The sequence below is a fragment of the Procambarus clarkii genome, chromosome 29, assembly GCF_040958095.1.
Source record: "Procambarus clarkii isolate CNS0578487 chromosome 29, FALCON_Pclarkii_2.0, whole genome shotgun sequence".
In the NCBI taxonomy this organism is placed as follows: domain Eukaryota; kingdom Metazoa; phylum Arthropoda; class Malacostraca; order Decapoda; family Cambaridae; genus Procambarus; species Procambarus clarkii.
Window position 1 is genome coordinate 13,343,772 of NC_091178.1, and position 19,675 is coordinate 13,363,446.

At 40.8% G+C, this 19,675-nt stretch overlaps 2 protein-coding genes across 3 annotated transcripts in view; one reads left to right on the top strand and one right to left on the bottom strand.

Moving 5' to 3' along the window:
• Window positions 1-2,135: 2,135 nt before the first annotated feature.
• On the top strand, window positions 2,136-11,073 carry LOC123765076 (uncharacterized). Of its 2 annotated transcripts, none has more exons than XM_045753509.2 (5): window positions 2,136-2,331; window positions 5,288-5,406; window positions 6,469-6,612; window positions 8,616-8,843; window positions 9,464-11,073. In XM_045753509.2, exons 2-5 carry the CDS (start codon window positions 5,288-5,290, stop codon window positions 9,849-9,851), a joined length of 879 nt encoding a protein of 292 aa, XP_045609465.1. In that variant the 5' UTR covers window positions 2,136-2,331; the 3' UTR covers window positions 9,852-11,073. The 2 variants fall into 2 exon arrangements, with proteins under 2 accessions (XP_045609465.1, XP_045609464.1); XM_045753508.2 differs by having other exon boundaries at window positions 2,138-2,331; window positions 9,461-11,073.
• A 6,712-nt stretch (window positions 11,074-17,785) lies between these two features.
• Window positions 17,786-19,675, bottom strand: part of LOC123765191 (transcription factor Sox-14) — an 83,627-nt gene continuing 81,737 nt past the window's right edge. Inside the window, exon 5 of the mRNA XM_069333515.1 lies at window positions 17,786-19,675. This exon is cut by the window's right edge and continues 1,059 nt beyond it. The gene's annotated coding sequence lies outside the window, so the exon portion shown is untranslated.

Here is a 19,675-nt window from a genome sequence, read left to right on the forward strand (position 1 = left end):
AATAATAATTTTAATTAGTTTAAAAAAACTGTACTGTATATTGTTATCATTACAAATAAATATGACTTGTACAGTGGAACTTTGAGTGTGTAAATTTGCAATAATCGGCAAATATCTTGAGATTTTTTTTTTTTAACAATTTTGAAATCAATCTCTGGGGGAAACCACAAGCTATCTCGCTGAGATGGCTCCCAGCTACTAGGTCACATCGGCTGTGGAGTTTTGTTGGGCCTAATGGGGACCAGAGGCAGAACCTGGCCATCTCACAAAAGCAGAGAGCATGTGACACCACCATCTTGCCGGGAAAGCAATCATAAAGTTACCGAATCAATATACAGTATTGGTTTTGTTGAAACCACTGCTGGTTTCAACAAAACCAAAGTCTTAAAACTGGCAAATGAGCTTCCCCAACAATGTAGACAAACGATCGATTTCATCCTTCTTGTGGACGAGCTCATAAGTACTACCCCTCAACCCAACCTGTTTGGGTGGCCTGGAGCTCTCAGTCCCTTACAGCCTTCCATAGCACTTCTAATGCTGATATGGACATGTGTGGAGGTGAAGTTTAGGGCTCTCAGGTCATCAGTATAAGCTATTACTGATAAAGGGCAGCAAACTCTGAATGTATACCTTACATCACTTTTCACACTAGAGAGATTAGACAACATTGCTGTGCCCACTAAAATAAACGAAGCTGGTGGCATCTAGTGGTCTTGAGGACAGGAAGTCAGCTGCTTCAGAAAAATCTCCCCACAAAAAAAAATTGTCCTAAAAATTTATCAAGCTGGATTTTGAATTCCAGCAGTGCTTTGGCATTTATAGCTTTGGTAGGTAGGCAGTGATAGATACATGCTTAGTCCAGCTATGGGTACATCACATGTGTCCTGTGGCAGTTCTTCGCCGCTACCTGCAGGTCACCAGTTCTGCTTCGGTGGACATCTTGTTAGTTGACCCTGTTTCTTTGGTCCCCCTGTTCCAAAAGCTCATGTTTTTTTTTTTCATCCTAGTTCATGCCGACTCTCCTCCTCCCTGGTAAGGCCCATTTTTGCTGTCTGGGGAGTCACAGGGTGCTTCTCAAAAATCCCAGCATTGAATGTCATGAAATACCTCTTTTTTTTTCCCCATGACATTTAATGCTGGTACAGTAATATCATGAACCCCAGTGCCTCCCTTCTTCTCTACCAGGTTAGGTAGTAAGTTCATTGGTGGGCTATTCATTAGCCCCAGAACCGAAAAAAGAATATGGCTGCATGCAGAAGCTGAGCTGCCTGGTGGTAGGATTTGGTACTAAGAGTTTCTAACAAATTCTGAACGCTTCTCTTGTTCTGTGTGAATCGTTTGCAGAATTAAATGGAGATCTTAAGGCTCGAGTTTTTGTTATTCCAACCAGTTGTCTGTAAAGGTTCACCGCCTTTCTGTATACTTTTCCCGTGTGGTATCGAACTGTCTCGCTTTCTATGCCTCTGTAAGGAGAGCCAGGTTTTGCCTCAGGTTCCTGGTAGGCCAAACTGAACTCCCATGTCTGATGTGACCCATTTGCATGGAGCAATCTCAGCAAGATAGCTTTAGGGAGTCACTTGGGTGCTCATCCAATGATATTTTGTTTTGTTTTTAAATTTTAAGAGATGGGTACAGGCAGATTATTTCTGACATGTTAGCAGGCTTACCGCCTTTTTCTTTTCATAGCTCATATTAAACCTCACCCTACTAGTGTTCCCTGGAACATGGCCCACCAATTGGTTTACAGTCTGGTTCCCAATTACTGCTAGGTGGACAGGGACAAACAATTAAGGCTTGGTGCCTAGTCAACCCTGGCTGCCCTGGGCTTTAACCCAAATGTCTTCGCTCTCAAAGGGTTGGGAAAAACTCCACTGCTGTGCAGCTCTGACCACTGTTGTAAATTCTCACGAATCTGTTTGTATAATTCTTAATAATTCAGTAATAATAAAATCAATTATTTGTATTCATTTTACATATACTGTATTATACAAATACTATATTATACAACATTTATAATATTGATACTTTTTGTAACATTGAAATTCCTCTTGAATTATTTCCACTTCCTGATGGCAGCTAATTCCTTATCAGGAAATCAAGGGGTGATGCAAACACAGCCCCTTATCAGGTAGGCTCTTATCACTTCTAGACCAGCTAGTGCAGCGATGAGCTGGGAAAGGTGGAAGAGTGTGGCAGAAAAGGGGCCAATATACGATTCATTCTACCATTATACTCTTGTACAATACTTTGCCACATTAGATAAATTTAACTTTCTCTGGGACATTTGAGTGCACAGTAAACAAAGCAAGAGTAACTTTGGAAAGCCAAAAGGTAAGCAACATTTGTCGTTTGTAAATTTTCAAATGGTAAAAACTGTCTTCGAGGAAGTATAGTGTGTGCAAGTGTTAACCAAAGTGAACTTATCTAGTTGTATCTGCTGGGAACAAAATCTAGCTCTAAGAGCTATTCCTTATTGTAATTGTACCTTGGAAATTTATACATACCAACGTCCCAGCGCTTCAGGACATTGACTTTATATGCACAATATGCTGTTATAATATTAATTTATATTTGAGAAAATTCCCGTTTTGAATGAACAGCATCTACAAAATTCATGAATGCGTCTGTGGGGTCGACCGTTGGATGTAATGGACTTGAGTCGAGGACGGGTTGTCCCCAGCAATGCAAATATACTAATTTGATTTCGTCCTTCTTGTAACAAGGACGAGCTCATAAGCACTACTCCTCAACCCAACCAGTTTGGGACTGGTAGCTCCCAGTCCCAGTCTCAAGACGGGAGACAGAGCAAGTTGAATAGTTTTGAGGCCAGATTCATGGATCTGAAGGTTTCTCATAATCCATCCTATTATTTTCTAGCTGACGCTATATTTAATTAGTTATGCTAAGTATTAGGTCGTCAAAGATTATTCTCAGATCCTTTACATATTGCTGTCGTCAGCATGCATACAAGCTACGTTACGTCCGTTCTTAAAGGAGTTCATTGTTGACAATAATCCTATCAAAGTGAGAACCGACAGCGAGGGGAAAGATTATGCTAGAGGTGAGAGGAAGGAAACATTGTGAGTGCGCGAGGTGAAAGGGAGCGGGCATTGTGAGTGCTCAAGGGGAGAGATGAGGGCAGATAATGTGAGTGGCGAGGACTTGCCACCTGGCGCCCGTCTGGCCTTATCTGTTAATGTTTACACGACTATCAAATGGAGTGGACAAGTATTTTGTTAATTTCCGTAATAAAGAAAATTCCGAAGGCACCATAAGTGAACCAATACTAGTATAAATAGTGCCTCTGAATTGCCACAACCATTAACAAGCTTTATACCGTTACTAACCCCCCGTCCCATAACAAATCCTTATCCTGACCCCTTCCTTCCCAGTGCTATATAGTCGTAATGGATTTGCGCTTTACCTTGATAGGTCCTTTCTCTGCTAGTCAACGATACAGATATAACCGTCAAAGACCCTCGTTTTTTTCAAAAAGATTATTCAAACACTATGCCCTTGTGCGTATTTTGCTGCCCAGAGAGGGCGGGAGACGGCTGCGTGCACAGTACAAGACGGCTGTATAAACTGGACGTGAGGTAACCCTTCAGTGTGAACGTGCTGAGCAGGTAATCCTCAATATGAACGTGCTGAACAAGCATTATTCGATTCAGCGACGGAGATAATCATTTGCTGTCGAACCAAGTACCATACCAAAAAATGCCTGGGCGAACATACCCCGCCATGAGTCCCGAGGGAGTGGATTACAACAGCAAGCCCCCGGGGGGAGGGGGGATTACAACAGCAAGCCCCCGGGGGGAGGGGGATTACAACAGCAAGCCCCCGGGGGGAGGGGGGATTACAACAGCAAGCCCCCGGGGGGAAGGGGGATTACAACAGCAAGCCCCCGGGGGGAGGGGGGATTACAACAGCAAGCCCCCGGGGGGAGGGGGATTACAACAGCAAGCCCCCGGGGGAAGGAAGATTACAACAGCAAGCCCCCCAGGGTGTGAACTACAACCAAAATGTTATAAACCCAAGGCAAGATAGATTACTCCTCTCATAAGATGGGATGCCCCACTCATAACTGGTGGCCAGCGCTTCGACCTATTCTATGAAAAACAAACCACACAATACAAATTAGTACAATGGCTTGTGACCCGACTGTGCTAAGTTTCGATATTTACAGAAGGAGCGAAGTCTGGGCGCGAGACCGACTTCGCCCAGCATCTTGAGGTGCAGATAGCAGACTAGACGAACTGCTTCCCAAACTGGGGGCCATGGTCCATCTGGGGATACCTTTTTTATATGTAGGGGGGGGGGGTCTTATAAATTGATGATGCGGTATACAGGTTATGATAGCAAAAGATACCAGATGGGGCTTAGTATATATTAATGGCCCCTTAATAAGGATGCTATAGGAAAAAGGGGTTATGACCGTTAAGAGTTTGGGGGGAACCACACACACCAAAGAGAGCTCAACCCCCGCAAGCACAATTAGGTGAGCACACACACACACACACAGTCCCGATCCTGTGCCAGCCAAGTCCTGTACGGGCTCACCATAGCCCGTGCTACTTTCAACATTTTGTTCCGAGTAGCTGAACCTAAAATAACATTGGGAACCAGTGGGTCACTTGAGCGTTACGAAATTCTGAACCAAGTCTCAGACTCCAGTATATCATTACACTGCTGTGTTCTGGAATAGGATTTTTATTGTATTTCGGCGTTTCTATTAGTTTCAAAAGATTGAAAAACATCAACTTAAGCTGTTTTAAGCAACCCGTCTTCAGACCAAGTTCATTCCATCCAGCGATCCACCCTAAAGACGCATTTATAAATTTTAAAATGCTGTTCATTTAAGACGGGAATTTGCTCAGATATAGATAAATATTATATAGTAGCATATTTAGGCATTAGTTAGGTTAGGCGTTTAGGTTCCGTTGGCAATTATTTGTATTTGTAGTACGTGGGAGAAGCATTTACAGCGTTGTGGTTCGAACAAAAGTCGTCAGTGAAGCACTAGTTCCGGAAGTTTTCGGACGTCAACAGTTGTAATTCGTGTGTAAACCGTTTTTCATTCATAAACACCTGGGGTTTGGCGGGTGCGTGAAATGGACTTTCGCCTTTATGGGACGGGCTGGTTTTAAGAAGAAAAGAATAACGGAAACACGCCGACATGAAGCAGTCTTGCCATCGAGACGAACACACAGGAATATACAAATGCTGCCGTTTACACAAACCAAAATTATTTAACTGGTTACTTTCTGACTACGATTCCCTCCACCAGATGGCAGAGAAGCACCAGCTGGCACTTGAGGGCAATATAGTGGGCGTGGTCAGCATCACAACCCCTGTGAAGAACTTCGACAGAACCATCAAGGATCAAGTTACCTGGGCGGCCTACAGGTATTTTTGTAGTAACAACTGTACACACTTTTGCAATGCTTAACATCTAATCTCTACTGTATTCGCTGGTAGCAGCGTTTGAGACTGCAGATTCTATACACCATGTCGTTTTCTTTGACATATTTCGATTCAAGTTCATGACGTGTTGCTTCTGTGTGTGTGTGTGTGTGTGTGTACTTACCTAATTTGTGTGTGTGTGTGTGTGTGTGTGTGTGTGTGTGTGTGTGTGTGTGTGTGTACTCACCTAGTTGTGTTTGCGGGGGTTGAGCTCTGGCTCTTTGGTCCCGCCTCTCAACCGTCAATCAACAGGTGTACAGATTCCTGAGCCTACTGGGCTCTGTCATATCTACATTTGAAACTGTGTATGGAGTCAGCCTCCACCACATCTATTTATAGATGTGGTGTGTGTGTGTGTGTGTGTGTGTGTGTGTGTGTGTGTGTGTGTGTGTGTGTGTGTGTGTGTGTGTGTACATAGCAGGTGTTATCCATGCAGCACTCTTGCGTTCGTCATCCTTGCACCAAGACGTAATCGTGTTCATAAATCCTCAAATCTAAATCCTTGGACGTTTCACCTACGCATTCTACGTGTACTGTGTCACAGTAAATACCGGGTTCAGTGTAAAGCCATTTCCTAGTGTTTTTTATTGACTTCTTGTGTTAGCGACGTTCGTGGTCGAGAGAATAAGCAGTCGTCCGGCCTGCCTTTATTATGGTCATGTTTTTAATATTGCGTTTACGTAATAGTTACTAACATCAATAGAAGCCAAATTTGTTAAATATAAAAAATCAATTCTGGGCATGCCGCTATGTCAAAAGAAAATTTGGCTTCCACATTTTACCGGTACACGGATGCTGTGTATATACACCACTTCAGTGTAATGTAAACAGTTTACATTAATCTTAGACTGTTCAAGACTAAAGTGGCCGTAATATCCCTCCATAGGTTTATAGACTCAGCAGTTTATAGACAGAGCCCAACACGGTATTAAAAAAAAGGCCAAGACTTCAAGTATAAGACAGTACCAAACTTCCAACATTATTGCCGTTATGTCTCGTCCCCAGGGCAGTCCTGCGAGCTTGCGAAGAGGACGCTACGAATAATGACCCGGGCAGCCAGCAGGAGGCCACCGACCGCCACCTGGGGTCCACGGACGCCAGCCACTACGGCAGGCCCTGCGTCGTCTCCCTACAGGACGCCATGGTCACGTGAGTCCAACCTTCAAAACACGAGAGTCGTATTCACCATCATATCTAGCGGTTACAAGGACACGAACAGTAGTGACAAATGACTACACTAATAGGGGGGGTAGAAATAGCCTAAGCTATTTCGCCTGCATAGCCTAAGCTACTCTAGCCCTTTTGGGATGTATTTTTGTCCTTGTCTCAATAAACATACTTGAACTTTAACCACAGTAATTCATCATTTGGACGCGCTTTGATGTCAAATGTTGTTCGTGCAGTGAAGTGGACTCGATGCAACAGTGAGATACGTAAATAATATTATTAATGTGTCACTGACAACTGTCATTAATGGACCTCTAATGACTATAGTGTAGTCGTAGGTGAACACTTGTCCCGCCTACCGAGATCTACTACGAATCATAACCCTTCTGAGAATTGACTTCTATATCAGCAAAATGAAATTCCAGCAACATTTTATGTGAAGATCAAAGATCAATGTAAATTAATTAGGGTGGAATTTTTTTTGGACAACCTTTATGTATTTTTATTAAAATTCTTCATGACGTTTCAAATACACAGTTTTCATTGTCAGCTCTTATGGAAATAAATTTAAATAATTAAACAAAAGAAAACATTGCTAAATTTCTAAGCTAATATAGATTTTAAAAGTATTTCTAACCTTTAAACATTGACAAACAAAATTACAGCACAAATTGAAGGACAAGACAACATAGAACAAAACTACTCACTGTAATGGTCAACAGATGTCGATACAATAGATGCCAGTCACATTAACTTTCTAGGAAGGAAAGCATGAAAAAAATATGTAGACAATAATGCAAGCACTATAGATAAAGAAAAGCAAAGAGAAAAAACTGCTCAATATTAGACCGTACACAGCTGTAATGCATATTTTTTTTTTTAAGAACGAGGCTCATTTATGTAAGTGCGCATTCGATCCCACAATTTTCGTCGCCCCTTAATCAACAGCAATATTTATGTGCAGTAATTCCTTAAGCAGTAGATCAGAGTAAGTATTTATAAATAGAAAAGTCACATTCGTAAAATTGATAATCTAGAGAGAGTTCTCGAATCCTAAAAAAAAAAAGGTTTGTTCAAGGGGTAAACCACTCTGAAAGATAAACCTTTGTAGTCAAGAATCCTTATCTCAAGTTTTATAATGGAACTTTAGATATACTCCGTATTACAGGCGTTATCAAACTTTGATAATCATCAATGCAATATTTTGCTTAATTATTTGAATTTGTTTCCATAATACCTAGGCCATCCACTTGAGCTGGACAGTAGAGCGACGGTTTCACTTCCTGCAGGTTGGTGTTCAATCCCCGACCGTCCAAGTGGTTGGGCTTCATCCCTTCCCCCCCCCCCGGGTCTCATCCCAAATCCTCATCCTGACCCTTTCCTAAGTGCTATATAGTTTTTAATGACTTTGCGCTTTATAATGATACTTCCCTTTCTCTTCCATTACCTAAAAATTAAAATCCGTTTCCGAAAGACCATGAAGAATTTTAAATTTATTTAAAGATAATTTTGCCTTTTATGAGAAGTTTCCCGTTGCCCTGGTGTTCATTTTCATCGTGTAATTAAGATTTCCCAAAGAGGAACCTCTACTGAGGACATGAGCAACTGTACAGACTGAACTGTTAATGCGCATGTCTTTTTTTTTACGATACGTGCACTTTAAGTGAAGTTTTTCTCCTCTAGAACCTCTCTCTTGCCTATTTATTGCCTGCATCAACTCCCTCATCACAATCGACTTGAGAATGGGTCCAGGACGGACCGAAACGTCGTCGTCGTCCCTTCACCTTCTAGTGTGTAGTCTGGTCAACCTCTAGATAACTTCACGAGTGGGTGATGTTGGGAGGCGCGTCATAGCAGCGCGTCTAGTTTACAAATTTGGCTAGACTTTGACGTTCTTCTTTAGACCTTTACACCACTGTTTTAAAGAGGTCTGACTGCCTCGAAAAAAGTATGATCAAGTTAACTCACCTTAGCTATCCCGACAGTGTGCACGAAGGCGACCAAAGGGTGCTGGAGGCGAGCGTGGAGAGTGTGAGTGTGGCGGCCACAGTGCCGGGGGACCTCTGTCGACTAGTGCTGGTGGCATGTCCTCAGTCCCACGCCTTCACCCTCGACGCAGACGGCACCGCCATCGCCCTCGTCCTCACCGGCTCCTCCTTGCTGCTCCTCGGAAGATTTCTCGATGCCATGAGTGGCCTAAATCCCAAGCTTAGGTGAGAACAATGGAAAGATGTCGTAATTATGTCCAAGAATTATTTGCTCGTATATTTGGGCACATTATCATGTTAAAGATAGTCTATATTATACATGGTTTATATATTTTATGCAAATATTGTTTAGAGTTTTGTAAAGCAAAAAAAAAAATATTCATATATTCGATGCAGAGAAAATGTCGGCTCTCCTTTTTCGTAATTAATCTGCATTTACTTCAATAGAAGAAATTTGTTTTATCGGAAGTTTTAAATAATGTTAGTGTGTAATGACCCCCCTAGACTCACTGTACACCTGGGGCCAGATTCACGAAAGCACTTACGCAACCACTTACGAACGTGAACATCTTTCCTCAATCTTTGACGGCTTTGGTTACATTTATAAAACAGTTTACAAGCATGAAAACTTCCCATTCAACTGTTGTTATTGTTATAAACAGCCTCCTGGTGCTTCGGGGCTCATTAACTGCTTAATAATTGGAAACAAAGCCGCCAAAGCTTATGAAAAGATGTACAGGTTCGTAAGTGTTTGCGTAAGTGCTTTCGTGAATCTGGCCCCTGGAGAATATCCGTATATTTGGAATAACTATAAATGTCTAATTCTGCTTCATGTTCTTCAGAAGCCCGAGGTCTGAAGGCACGAACTCCACGCCTCCACCCAAGCCCTTGCGCGCTTCCCAAAGAAAGAAGTCTCCTGGGCAGTCGACCGATCCCCAACAGGAAGTCCTCAAAGACGAACCTCCCAAACTAACTCGCAAGCTGTCTCAGCTTGCCATGTCAGGCTCAAATCCTTCTGAAGAAAATGCAACCAGCACTGCCGCTCCTTCGTGTCCAAATGAGAGTGGACATTACCCCCTTCGAGGGCAGCTCAGTAAAAATCGAGCTCAGGACTGCAACTCCGGGTACTACGATGAAGTGCCATCGGGACCTCCAAGAAGGGTTGATGAAGAAGCTGGTGAATCTGTCCAAGCCACCGAGGAATCGCTCCAAAATACTGATGAACGTGCTTGAGAATCTCTCGAGCACATTGCGTTTAATGCCGACAGCTGTAGATCTCCAACCGAACTAGTGATAATTCATTTCAATCTCAACTTTAATTTTACAGTTATAAAGTAACTCACTTTTATAAGATGATTCTTGTAATTACCACTAGCTAACAACAACTGAACAGGATCGACACAGCCATACGTTCTTTTAATTGGTATGATTACATACGATATTGTCTTAATTGCGTAGCGATGTGTTAATAAGTAAACGAGCAATTAGATACATTAATTACAATGACCTATAACATGCGTGCATTATAATTAGTTTGGTTTCCTAAAATCGGGGTCGGGGACAAAAAAAAAATATATAAATAAATAAAGTCGGGGACTGGAAGCCTGCTAGGCTTCCCGAGATCACTCTTAGGCCTTGGCTATTCTATTAGAGGGTCCTCTGTTAGGTTAAGTTCGGGCAATTTAGTACATCAGTTTAGTGACGTTGGGAACGCTCCGAGGATGAGCTGATCTCCCAGGATGCAGAACACAACAGTTGACTAGCTCCGGGGTACTTATTTACTGCTAGCGGTACAAAAAGTATCAGGTGAAAGAAAATGTTGCCCAAATGCTTATGTCCTACTGCGGGAATGAGCCTGTATATATCTTATGCCCGATATTTACTGAATGACAAAAAAAAAATCATTATTATGGGTACATGTTGAATAAATAGGAATAAGAGCCATTATGCATTCCACTCGGGTGTACATACCTAAAATACAATCGTTATGCAAGTACTAATGTATTTTATACAATATAGGGGGCACGTGTCTCCTAATACAATTATTACTATAATGGTTATCGTCAAGACGATTGTCCCCCGCTAAATAATCCTTAAGACAACGTATCCACAAGGGCCGTGACGCGGATTCGAACCTACGTCTGAGAGCATCCCAGACGCTGGGATGCGTCACGGCCCTTGAGGATTTGTTCATTTGATACATCACGCTATTGTGATTTCTGTGTTTTAACAACGTAGCCACCTTTGCCTAGGCTTGCGTCTCGTTACCTCGTATCTTCACGGGCTCACCATAGCCCGTGCTGCATGAACATTTCGTTCCGAGTAGCTAAATCTAACAACAACAACAATATCCTTTAGTTTCTTACCCTGTACTCTGAGTTCACTCCAGCCAGCCACACTTGTAATGATTTTATTCACATGCTAATAAAAATTCAAAATTTATAGAGTTATATAATTTGTTTTTTTTATATCTTAAACGTAATATGCATTATGTTAGTTGGGGTGTTCCCCCCCCCCCTCCGGAGCTGGTATACCTGACTTCCCACCCAACACACACTAAGGGATAAGGTAGCTAGGTAAATTAATAATACAGTACGATAAGTTGTCTTTTTTTTTTTTTTTTTTTTTTTTAGGGGAGGCAGCACACAATACCTCGTTTCCTATAGTGGGAGCTTGTTAGCCGATATCTGTTCGGTGTGGACTTTAACTGTTCTCAGTTTACCTCATCATTGAGAGTTGAGGTTTGGGACTTAAGATGTGTGGACCAGGACCAGCGCAGAGGGCTATACAATGTCCATTAATGATATATTCAGGTTTTATGGAGATACATAAAAGACAGGCTCAAATGATGTGGGAGACACGCATACTGTAAAGACGAAAGCCACACATTTACACGTGTAAACATTAAAAACTCTTGACTTTGATTCAAGTTTCCGCAGAGAATTTGGAGAAGAAAATTGAAAAAAAAACATCAGGACACAATTTTGCCGACTCCATGAATACAGCGCTTAAATTTATGAGTATTATCTTGCGAACATTCGCTTGATACTTGGTAAAGGTGGATTTCCACTCATTCGTGGCCTTTGCCACGCCTCCCTGGCGTCAGTGGGGCAGCACAGAGGCTTGTTCGAATTTTGTTCGAACCAGAACGCTATAAATGCTTCACCCGCGTACTACAAATAATCACCAACGGAACCTAAACACCTAACACCGCCCACGGGATGGGTATGTGGTGCATAATAAAGAAATGAAAACACCTAACATAACCAAGGCCTAAATATGCACAATATAAATTTACACGAGAAAAAACATAATTTTATGATTATGACAACATGTTAAAATTGATGAATGCGTCTTTGGGGTCGATCGCTGGATGGAATGAACTTAATCCGAGGATGGGTTGGAAAAACTGAAGAACCACAAGAAGAATGGTAAAAAGAATTGCCATTTTGGACACGTTTTTTTCCACACAGGGTGTCTGGCACTGCCCAAGATTACCTATTTAATACAGCAAGATTGAAAGAGCATGACAGAACTCCTGAAGGCAATATCCACAGAAGTGTTGAACCTCTTCCTGGAAGGCTGCCAATGGGGCCAAGGAACGCTGCCAGCAAGATACTGGTGTACAGTTATCCGCAAGACATCACAAGCATCATTGCCTGCTTTCTTATTCTGGTGTAGTGCTGTTAGTGCATTAGTGGAGGAGAGCCTACCCATGTATACCAATGCTTGCAACCCCTCTTGGAGGGGGATAGCAGTCTCAAGTCAGATCAAACCCCCATTTGACATTGTTACTAAAATGTATGAATATATATTTTAATTTAAAAAAAAATAAAAAGTTTAAAAACAATTTAAATTTAACAAAAATTTAAATTTAACAAAAATTTAAATTTAACAAAAATTTAAATTTAACAAAAATTAATTACAAATTAATTTAACAAAAATTAATTAAAAATTAAATTTTTAAAATTTTAAAAATTAATATAAAAAAGTATAAATTTAAAAAAAAAATAAAATAAAAATTTAAAATTTATAAAATGTAAAAAATTTAAATTTAAAAAATTTAATTTTTGTTTAAATTTAATTTTAAATTTTGTTTAAAATTATATTTAATTACATTTAATTAAAGAAATTATATAGCATAATTTATTACATTTTATCTTATAATCCTAATGAATATTTATCATAGTCTCACTAGCTCAATTATTAGTAAATTGGTAAATTAGTAAAATATTACTAAACTGGTATATATAAATTGGTAAATAATTGGCATAAATACTTCTCATTCACAATACGCTAGTAAATATTTTCATTCAAAATAGACTAAGGAATTCTGGCAATTGCTTGTTAGTAGTCCCGTGGAGCTGATGCCAATGACCGGATAAACAGTATTAATTAAACTTTTCAAAGACATTTTTATGCTAATTGTCAGCGATCAAAACGTCCTGATCACTGCACAGATCCACTAGAAATGTATTCTTACCTGGAATGAGTACGTTGTTGGCTAGTTACTGTCGCTCTCTGGCGATTTCTGTAACTTAAAACAGCATTTACTCATCACCAAGATGCTTTAGAGCACAGAGTTAGGCTGGCAGTGTTTATGGTGACCCCCTCTCACTTGACACCGGATTTGGGGGGCTTCCTGACACTGTACACTCCCACCTCTGACGTTTTCAGGACGGCCTAACACCCTCTACCCTACATACACACACACCCGACTCACACATTCCCATACCTCAGAAACGTTCCGATTCTCGCTTTCTGTTGCGTTCACTCCGAGGAAATCCATTCATGCCAGTACTTGGGGAGGTCCCCGAGCACACCTACCTGAGCCCCGAGTTTTGTTGACAAGTCTGGAGCCAGACAGCGACGAGGACGAAGTATACGTCACCTCTACCAAGCCGTCCCATTGGCTACCGACGGAGATGACCCGTGAACCACTGGAGGAAACTACCTGCCCGCCACTTCGAGCATACTTTACTTCTTGTAATGTCCTTACAAGGAGTACGGGGAGGGGAAGGCAGGAGAAACGTACATAATATGGCTTACTAGGGAACTAACTAATGTTATTTCTGATTACAATTAGACAATAGATCTTGGGGCATCTAAGCCCGGTAACATCGCCATCAGAGGATAGTCAAAACTCGAGCGTAGTCAGGTTAATTAATTTATTTAGTTTGTTGTATACACTCATCACACTTATAAACTTTTTACCGAGCTACATAATGCCACTCTGAAGTCACAGTTACAGTTAATAATACGCTGTTTGCTCCTCGTGGAGAGGACAAGCCCAGGGGAGACTGGCTGACTGGGAGAGACAAAGTGAAGGGGGGAGTAAGCGATGTTGGGAGAGCTGAATACGTCAGGAGTGTTGGTAGGACTGATTTTCGCATGTTAAGAACCGGCAGGGGCGGCATGCCTGCAGTGTTGATAAGGTTGGTATGCCTGCCGGGAAGGAAAATACAGTTTGGCGGGAATGCTGATACAATGGTTGTGGATGGAGGAGTACGCAGGACTGCTAGGGCTTTAGGGCTGGCAAGCCTCGGCGAGGAAGGAATTTAGGGAGCTGGTCTGTGTCCGTTGTGTATAATAAGTGTACGTGATCTGTGGACGTGGTCAGCTCCGTTCCTGTTCTTTAACCTTAAGGAGCAACTCTGTCGGTACTATACAGGGACCTTGTAATAAAGCTCCTCTTCATCCCCTTCCAACCTCAAGGAAGCCAGACATTCCATCAGGAACCCCAAAGAAGCCAGATATTCCTTTACGAAGCCTCAAGAAATCCCTTCATCATCTCTGGAAGCCTTAAGGAGACATGCATTCTCGCGGGAAGCCTCAAAATTCCTTGAGGAGCCAGACATCCCTTTTAGAAACCTCAAAGAGTTAAGCATTCCCTCAGGAAGCCTCCATAAGCCAGGCATCTCTTTAAGAAGCCATGCACCTCCTCAGAAAGCTTCGAGGAACCAGGTATATTCACTGGAAGCCTCAAGCAACGATACATTTCTTCAGGAAGCCTCAAGGAGTCAAGCATCCTCTACGAAACTTAAATGTTTCTACCAATCAGTTAAGGGTAGTGCTGACAGTGGCTGCGAGAACTACCCTAAAGTGAGTGTGAGTGTGTGTGTGTGTGTGTGTGTGTGTGTGTGTGTGTGTGTGTGTGTGTGTGTGTGTGTGTGTGTGTGTGTGTGTGTGTGTGTGTGTGTGTGTGTGTACTCACCTCACCTATTTGTGCTTGCGGGGGTTGAGCTTTGGCTCTTTGGTTCTTTTCCGATTTTCGCATGTTAAGTCATGTGTGTGTGTGTGTGTGTGTGTGTGTGTGTGTTGACGGGGCTTAATGGGTCATGGCTTGGGGCATTTAGGCAGTGGCTGACTCGTGCCTTTAAAAGCATCATTTCCACCAGACATCATTTGAGGTTTCAGATATCAGATTTGATAGCAAAGGTGCTGATATCAAATCTGATAGCAGAGGTGCTGATATCAGATTTGATAGCAAAGGTGCTGATATCAGATTTGATAGCAAAGGTTCCTATATCTACAGTACTCGGAATACTTGTACTTAAGTGACAGCACCAGAAACACACTCGAGTTAATTTTTTTTACACGTACAAAGGAACATGTCATACAAACAAATGATTAAAAAGGGTCAAATAAGAGAGGGCAGGAGCATCTCTCCTCAGACGCGCGGGGCTTAATCAACCCCTTATCGTTCTTGAGTGCTCAATACGCACGCCTGCCGGTAATAAGGGAAAAAAAGGTAACTTGGGAAAAAAATATGGAGATAAGGAAAGCACAGGAGAACCTGTCTATGGTGGGGATCATCCATTGTCATCTTGCTGTATGGCACTATTATCGGTACCATTAAAGACCTTGCTATAGCGGCAAGTGAGGCCGACGAAGGTGTGTTAAAATATATTACTGTCTACAGCGTCATGGGGGAGGAGGAGAGGGGGGGGGGGGGGGGGGGTGGGGGGGAGGATGGAACTATCAGGGGAAAACGCCAAGCCATCACGACTATATAGCACTGGGAAGGGATCAGGATTTGGGATGGGACGGGGGGATGAGGCGGAAGGAATGATGCCCAACTACTTCTTTGATGGTCGGGGGATTGAACGCCGACCTGCATGAAGCCAGGCTGTCGCTCTACCGTCCAGCCCAAGCGGTTGGGGAGGGGGGGGGTTAGAAAGAGGCATTTCTCGCAGGCGATGAGTCACAATAACGTGGCTAAAGTAAGTTGACCAGACCACACACACTAGAAGGTGAAGGGACGACGACGTTTCGGTCCGTCCTGGACCATTCTCCTACCAATCGACTTGAGAATGGTCCAGGATGGACCGAAACATCGTCGTTCCTTCACCTTCTAGTGTGAGGTCCGGTCAACAGGCATCTCATTATGTCAAACGCACCTCCGTTTGACGTAACTTGTCTAGATATTCTAGAAAAGTTAATCTAGTTCTTCTGGCGTTCTCTAATGGCCTCATAACGATGCCTCCGACAAACATTCTTCTTAATATTTTTAAATCTCGGCTAATAACTACATCGAACATCGGGGAATTCCAATTTACAAGTTTATCGTTGAAGCCGATACAAATGGCCTCGAACCAGCGAACACACTTTTCCCTGGAGGAGGGTGCTGTGTGCGTGTCTCTGGCCGCTCACTCCACCAGTCTTCCTCCCACACTAATCTTACCTACCTCTTTGGCATATTGTAACTTTATAAAGACCTTTACATCTCAGAGCACACAAACATATATATATATATATATATATATATATATATATATATATATATATATATATATATATATATATATATATATATATATATATATATATATATATATATATATATATATATATATATGAATGATATCAAAACCCACTATTTAGAAAAATAAACAAGAAAAATGGACTGGATTTTTTTGGTCCGGTCCGAAGTCGAGACTCTCTCTGTTCACCAGTCTCTTTCTTGTGCTTTTTATCTTCTAAATAATTGATTATTATTACATACATACATACATACATACATACACACATACATACATACATACATACATACATACATACATACATACATACAGACACACACACACAGTCATATGAAGGATTAACATGAATTTAAAACGGAAACACGACTAGAATCATAAAGGAGGTCCTTAACAGTGGTGTTTATCTGTTACCTTAGAGTTACTTGCCCCGCTCCTGTGCCAGGTAAGTCCACTACAGGATCACCATAGCCCGTAGCTACTTGGATTTTTTGTTTTGTTCCGAGTAGCTGAATCTGAAACAACATGTTGCCTCAGAACAGCTCTCAACGGGATTAATTATACCTCCTTGCAAAACCCATTTTTTTTTTAATCCACATATATCTATTTACCTTTTCTCTTAAATTTTTTTCATTATCTCTTAGATATTTGTATCTGCCATAATTAAATATATATCTATCTTCACAAAATACTTATCTACTTTCACCAGAGATATTTTCCATCGAGAGATACAGGGTGGGGGGAAACAAAAATTCCCTACGCCTCCTCTGAGACAACTATTCAATTTCAAGCTTAAGCAATTGCCTTTATTTCATTGACCTGGGCTCTAGCACAGACTCGAACCGCTGACCCCCCTACGCGTTTGAGTCCGAGACCTTAGGTTTTTTTTTGGTTTACTGTTAACTGTTAACGACGTCGTCCCGACACACCCCCCCTCAGCTCCTGTTCCTCCTCCACCCTTAGGTAGCCGTCGGGGAGGGTAAAGAGTCACAAAACACACATATGTTTCAGGTGTTTTTCAACGGCCTCAAGATAACCTTCCTTACACGGCTCTTAAGAACTAAATTGCGGTTTATACATTTATACAGTGGATGTTAATGAAGGAGGTTTATGTACTATATATATATATATATATATATATATATATATATATATATATATATATATATATATATATATATATATATATATACGGCGTAGAGAATAATTCCATTTTCTTATAAAAGCCCAGTACACGAAGAACATTTTTGTGAATTTAGTAACATATATCTATAAGACTACAAATATATATATATATATATATATATATATATATATATATATATATATAATATATATATATATATATATATATATATATATATATATATATATATATATATATATATATATATGTATATATATATATATATAAGATGTTGCTATTCTATTATAATGATTACAATAACTGATCATAATAAATATATATATATGGAACAGTAACCATTTTCTGACCGTTACTAACCAAGAACACGTAATACGTACTTATAAACAACATACACTATTAATACACTATTAATCTATACAGTGCCAAAATGTCACATATTGGAAATACACAGGGAGGTAGTATGCCTTTTTTTTCCCCACTATACTCGCATACTCCCAATATACATCTACACTGGTTATTATATACAGACATATACACTGATAGTGTATAAATATACATCCCCCAGTATATATAAGTATATACATACAGCTACATGCACTCCAATATGCACTTACACCTTGGGTATACACCGTCACGACACCCCAATATGTATTCATACACCCATATGCATGTACTCGTGTATACAAGGTGTATACACCAGTATACATGCACATACACTCTACTTTAACGTAAACATACTCCAATATATGCCTATACATACCTCAAAATGCATTTACATTCCAGTATACATCATATACAAAAGTATACATTTATGTACACACACACATATACACCGTAATACAGAGCATTAAACACCTACATACATAGTAACCAAGTATACACGTACAGTTGCCACAGTATATAAATACAACCTTGTATACACCACAAAATCCATGATAGTCAACACCAACAAAATATACCCAAAATATACACGTGCATACATACACCCCAGTATACATGACTCACAACTCACAGTATACATACACATATATACACCGTAATATACATCAACACACATTCAAACTATACACAAAATCGTTTCTACATTAAAACCAGTTGAATGCGTGACGTCACAATTACAGTAGGCCTAAGATACCAGTCCCTCTATGACAATTATTATTCATTAACATAAAAAAACTTGGCATCATCAATATAAATCTGTTTTATTTCACAATGCATTTTCCTCAATAAATACGAGAGAATATAAATGAAGCCATTTGGAAATAAAACACATTATTTTAAGATCTTGGATTCACAGGTTTAAGAATTTGACTTCACAGGGTTAAAATCCCAGTTCTCTATGTGTTGGAAAGTTACCAAAATCATTACAAGAACTTGGGTTTCCTATTACCAGATTTGAGCTTTACAATTGCCAGAATTTGGCTTTACAATTACTTGATTTTGGCTTTATAATTACAAAAAACTTGGTTTTACAATTACCAGAACGCGGATCTTCATGTTCAATATAACCAAGTTCAAGAACTTGTTTTTTTCGGATGAGACAGTATGTCTTTAAACGTTATCAGCAGGTGGGAGAGACAGGTGTCTTAAGAAGTCATCACCAGGTGAGACAGATGTCTTAAGAAGTCATCACTAGGCTGAGACAGATGTCTTAAGAAGTCATCACCTAGGCTGAGACAGATGTCTTAAGAAGTCATCACTAGGCGAGACAGATGTCTTAAAAAGTCATCACCAGGTGAGACAGGTGTCTTAAGAAGTCATCACCAGGTGAGACAGATGTCTTAGGCTAACTGCAGAATGTTTGCCTCGCAAGGTCATCTTTGGCTCTGCACATATGTCCTCAGTGACCTCCATGTATTTTGGTCAGCACAGGTGACCTGAGGCACTCACCAGTTTAATTTATATGTGGCTTAGCTAGGTTACCCCCATATGGCTCTATTGCCCCCTCGTTAGATTATACATGCGGCCTACTGCAACAGTCAGAGAATAGGTCAATAGATGTGATCTTGCATACTTAATTGCTCGGCCTGCGTAATCCTGAGTACCCAACAAGTTGGTATGCTTTGGAAACTCTTAACTAAATCATAGAGTGTTCCAAAAAGGGTCTCCCAGGGGTCAATGTTTACGGCAAGAAAGAATTCCAGGGTCCT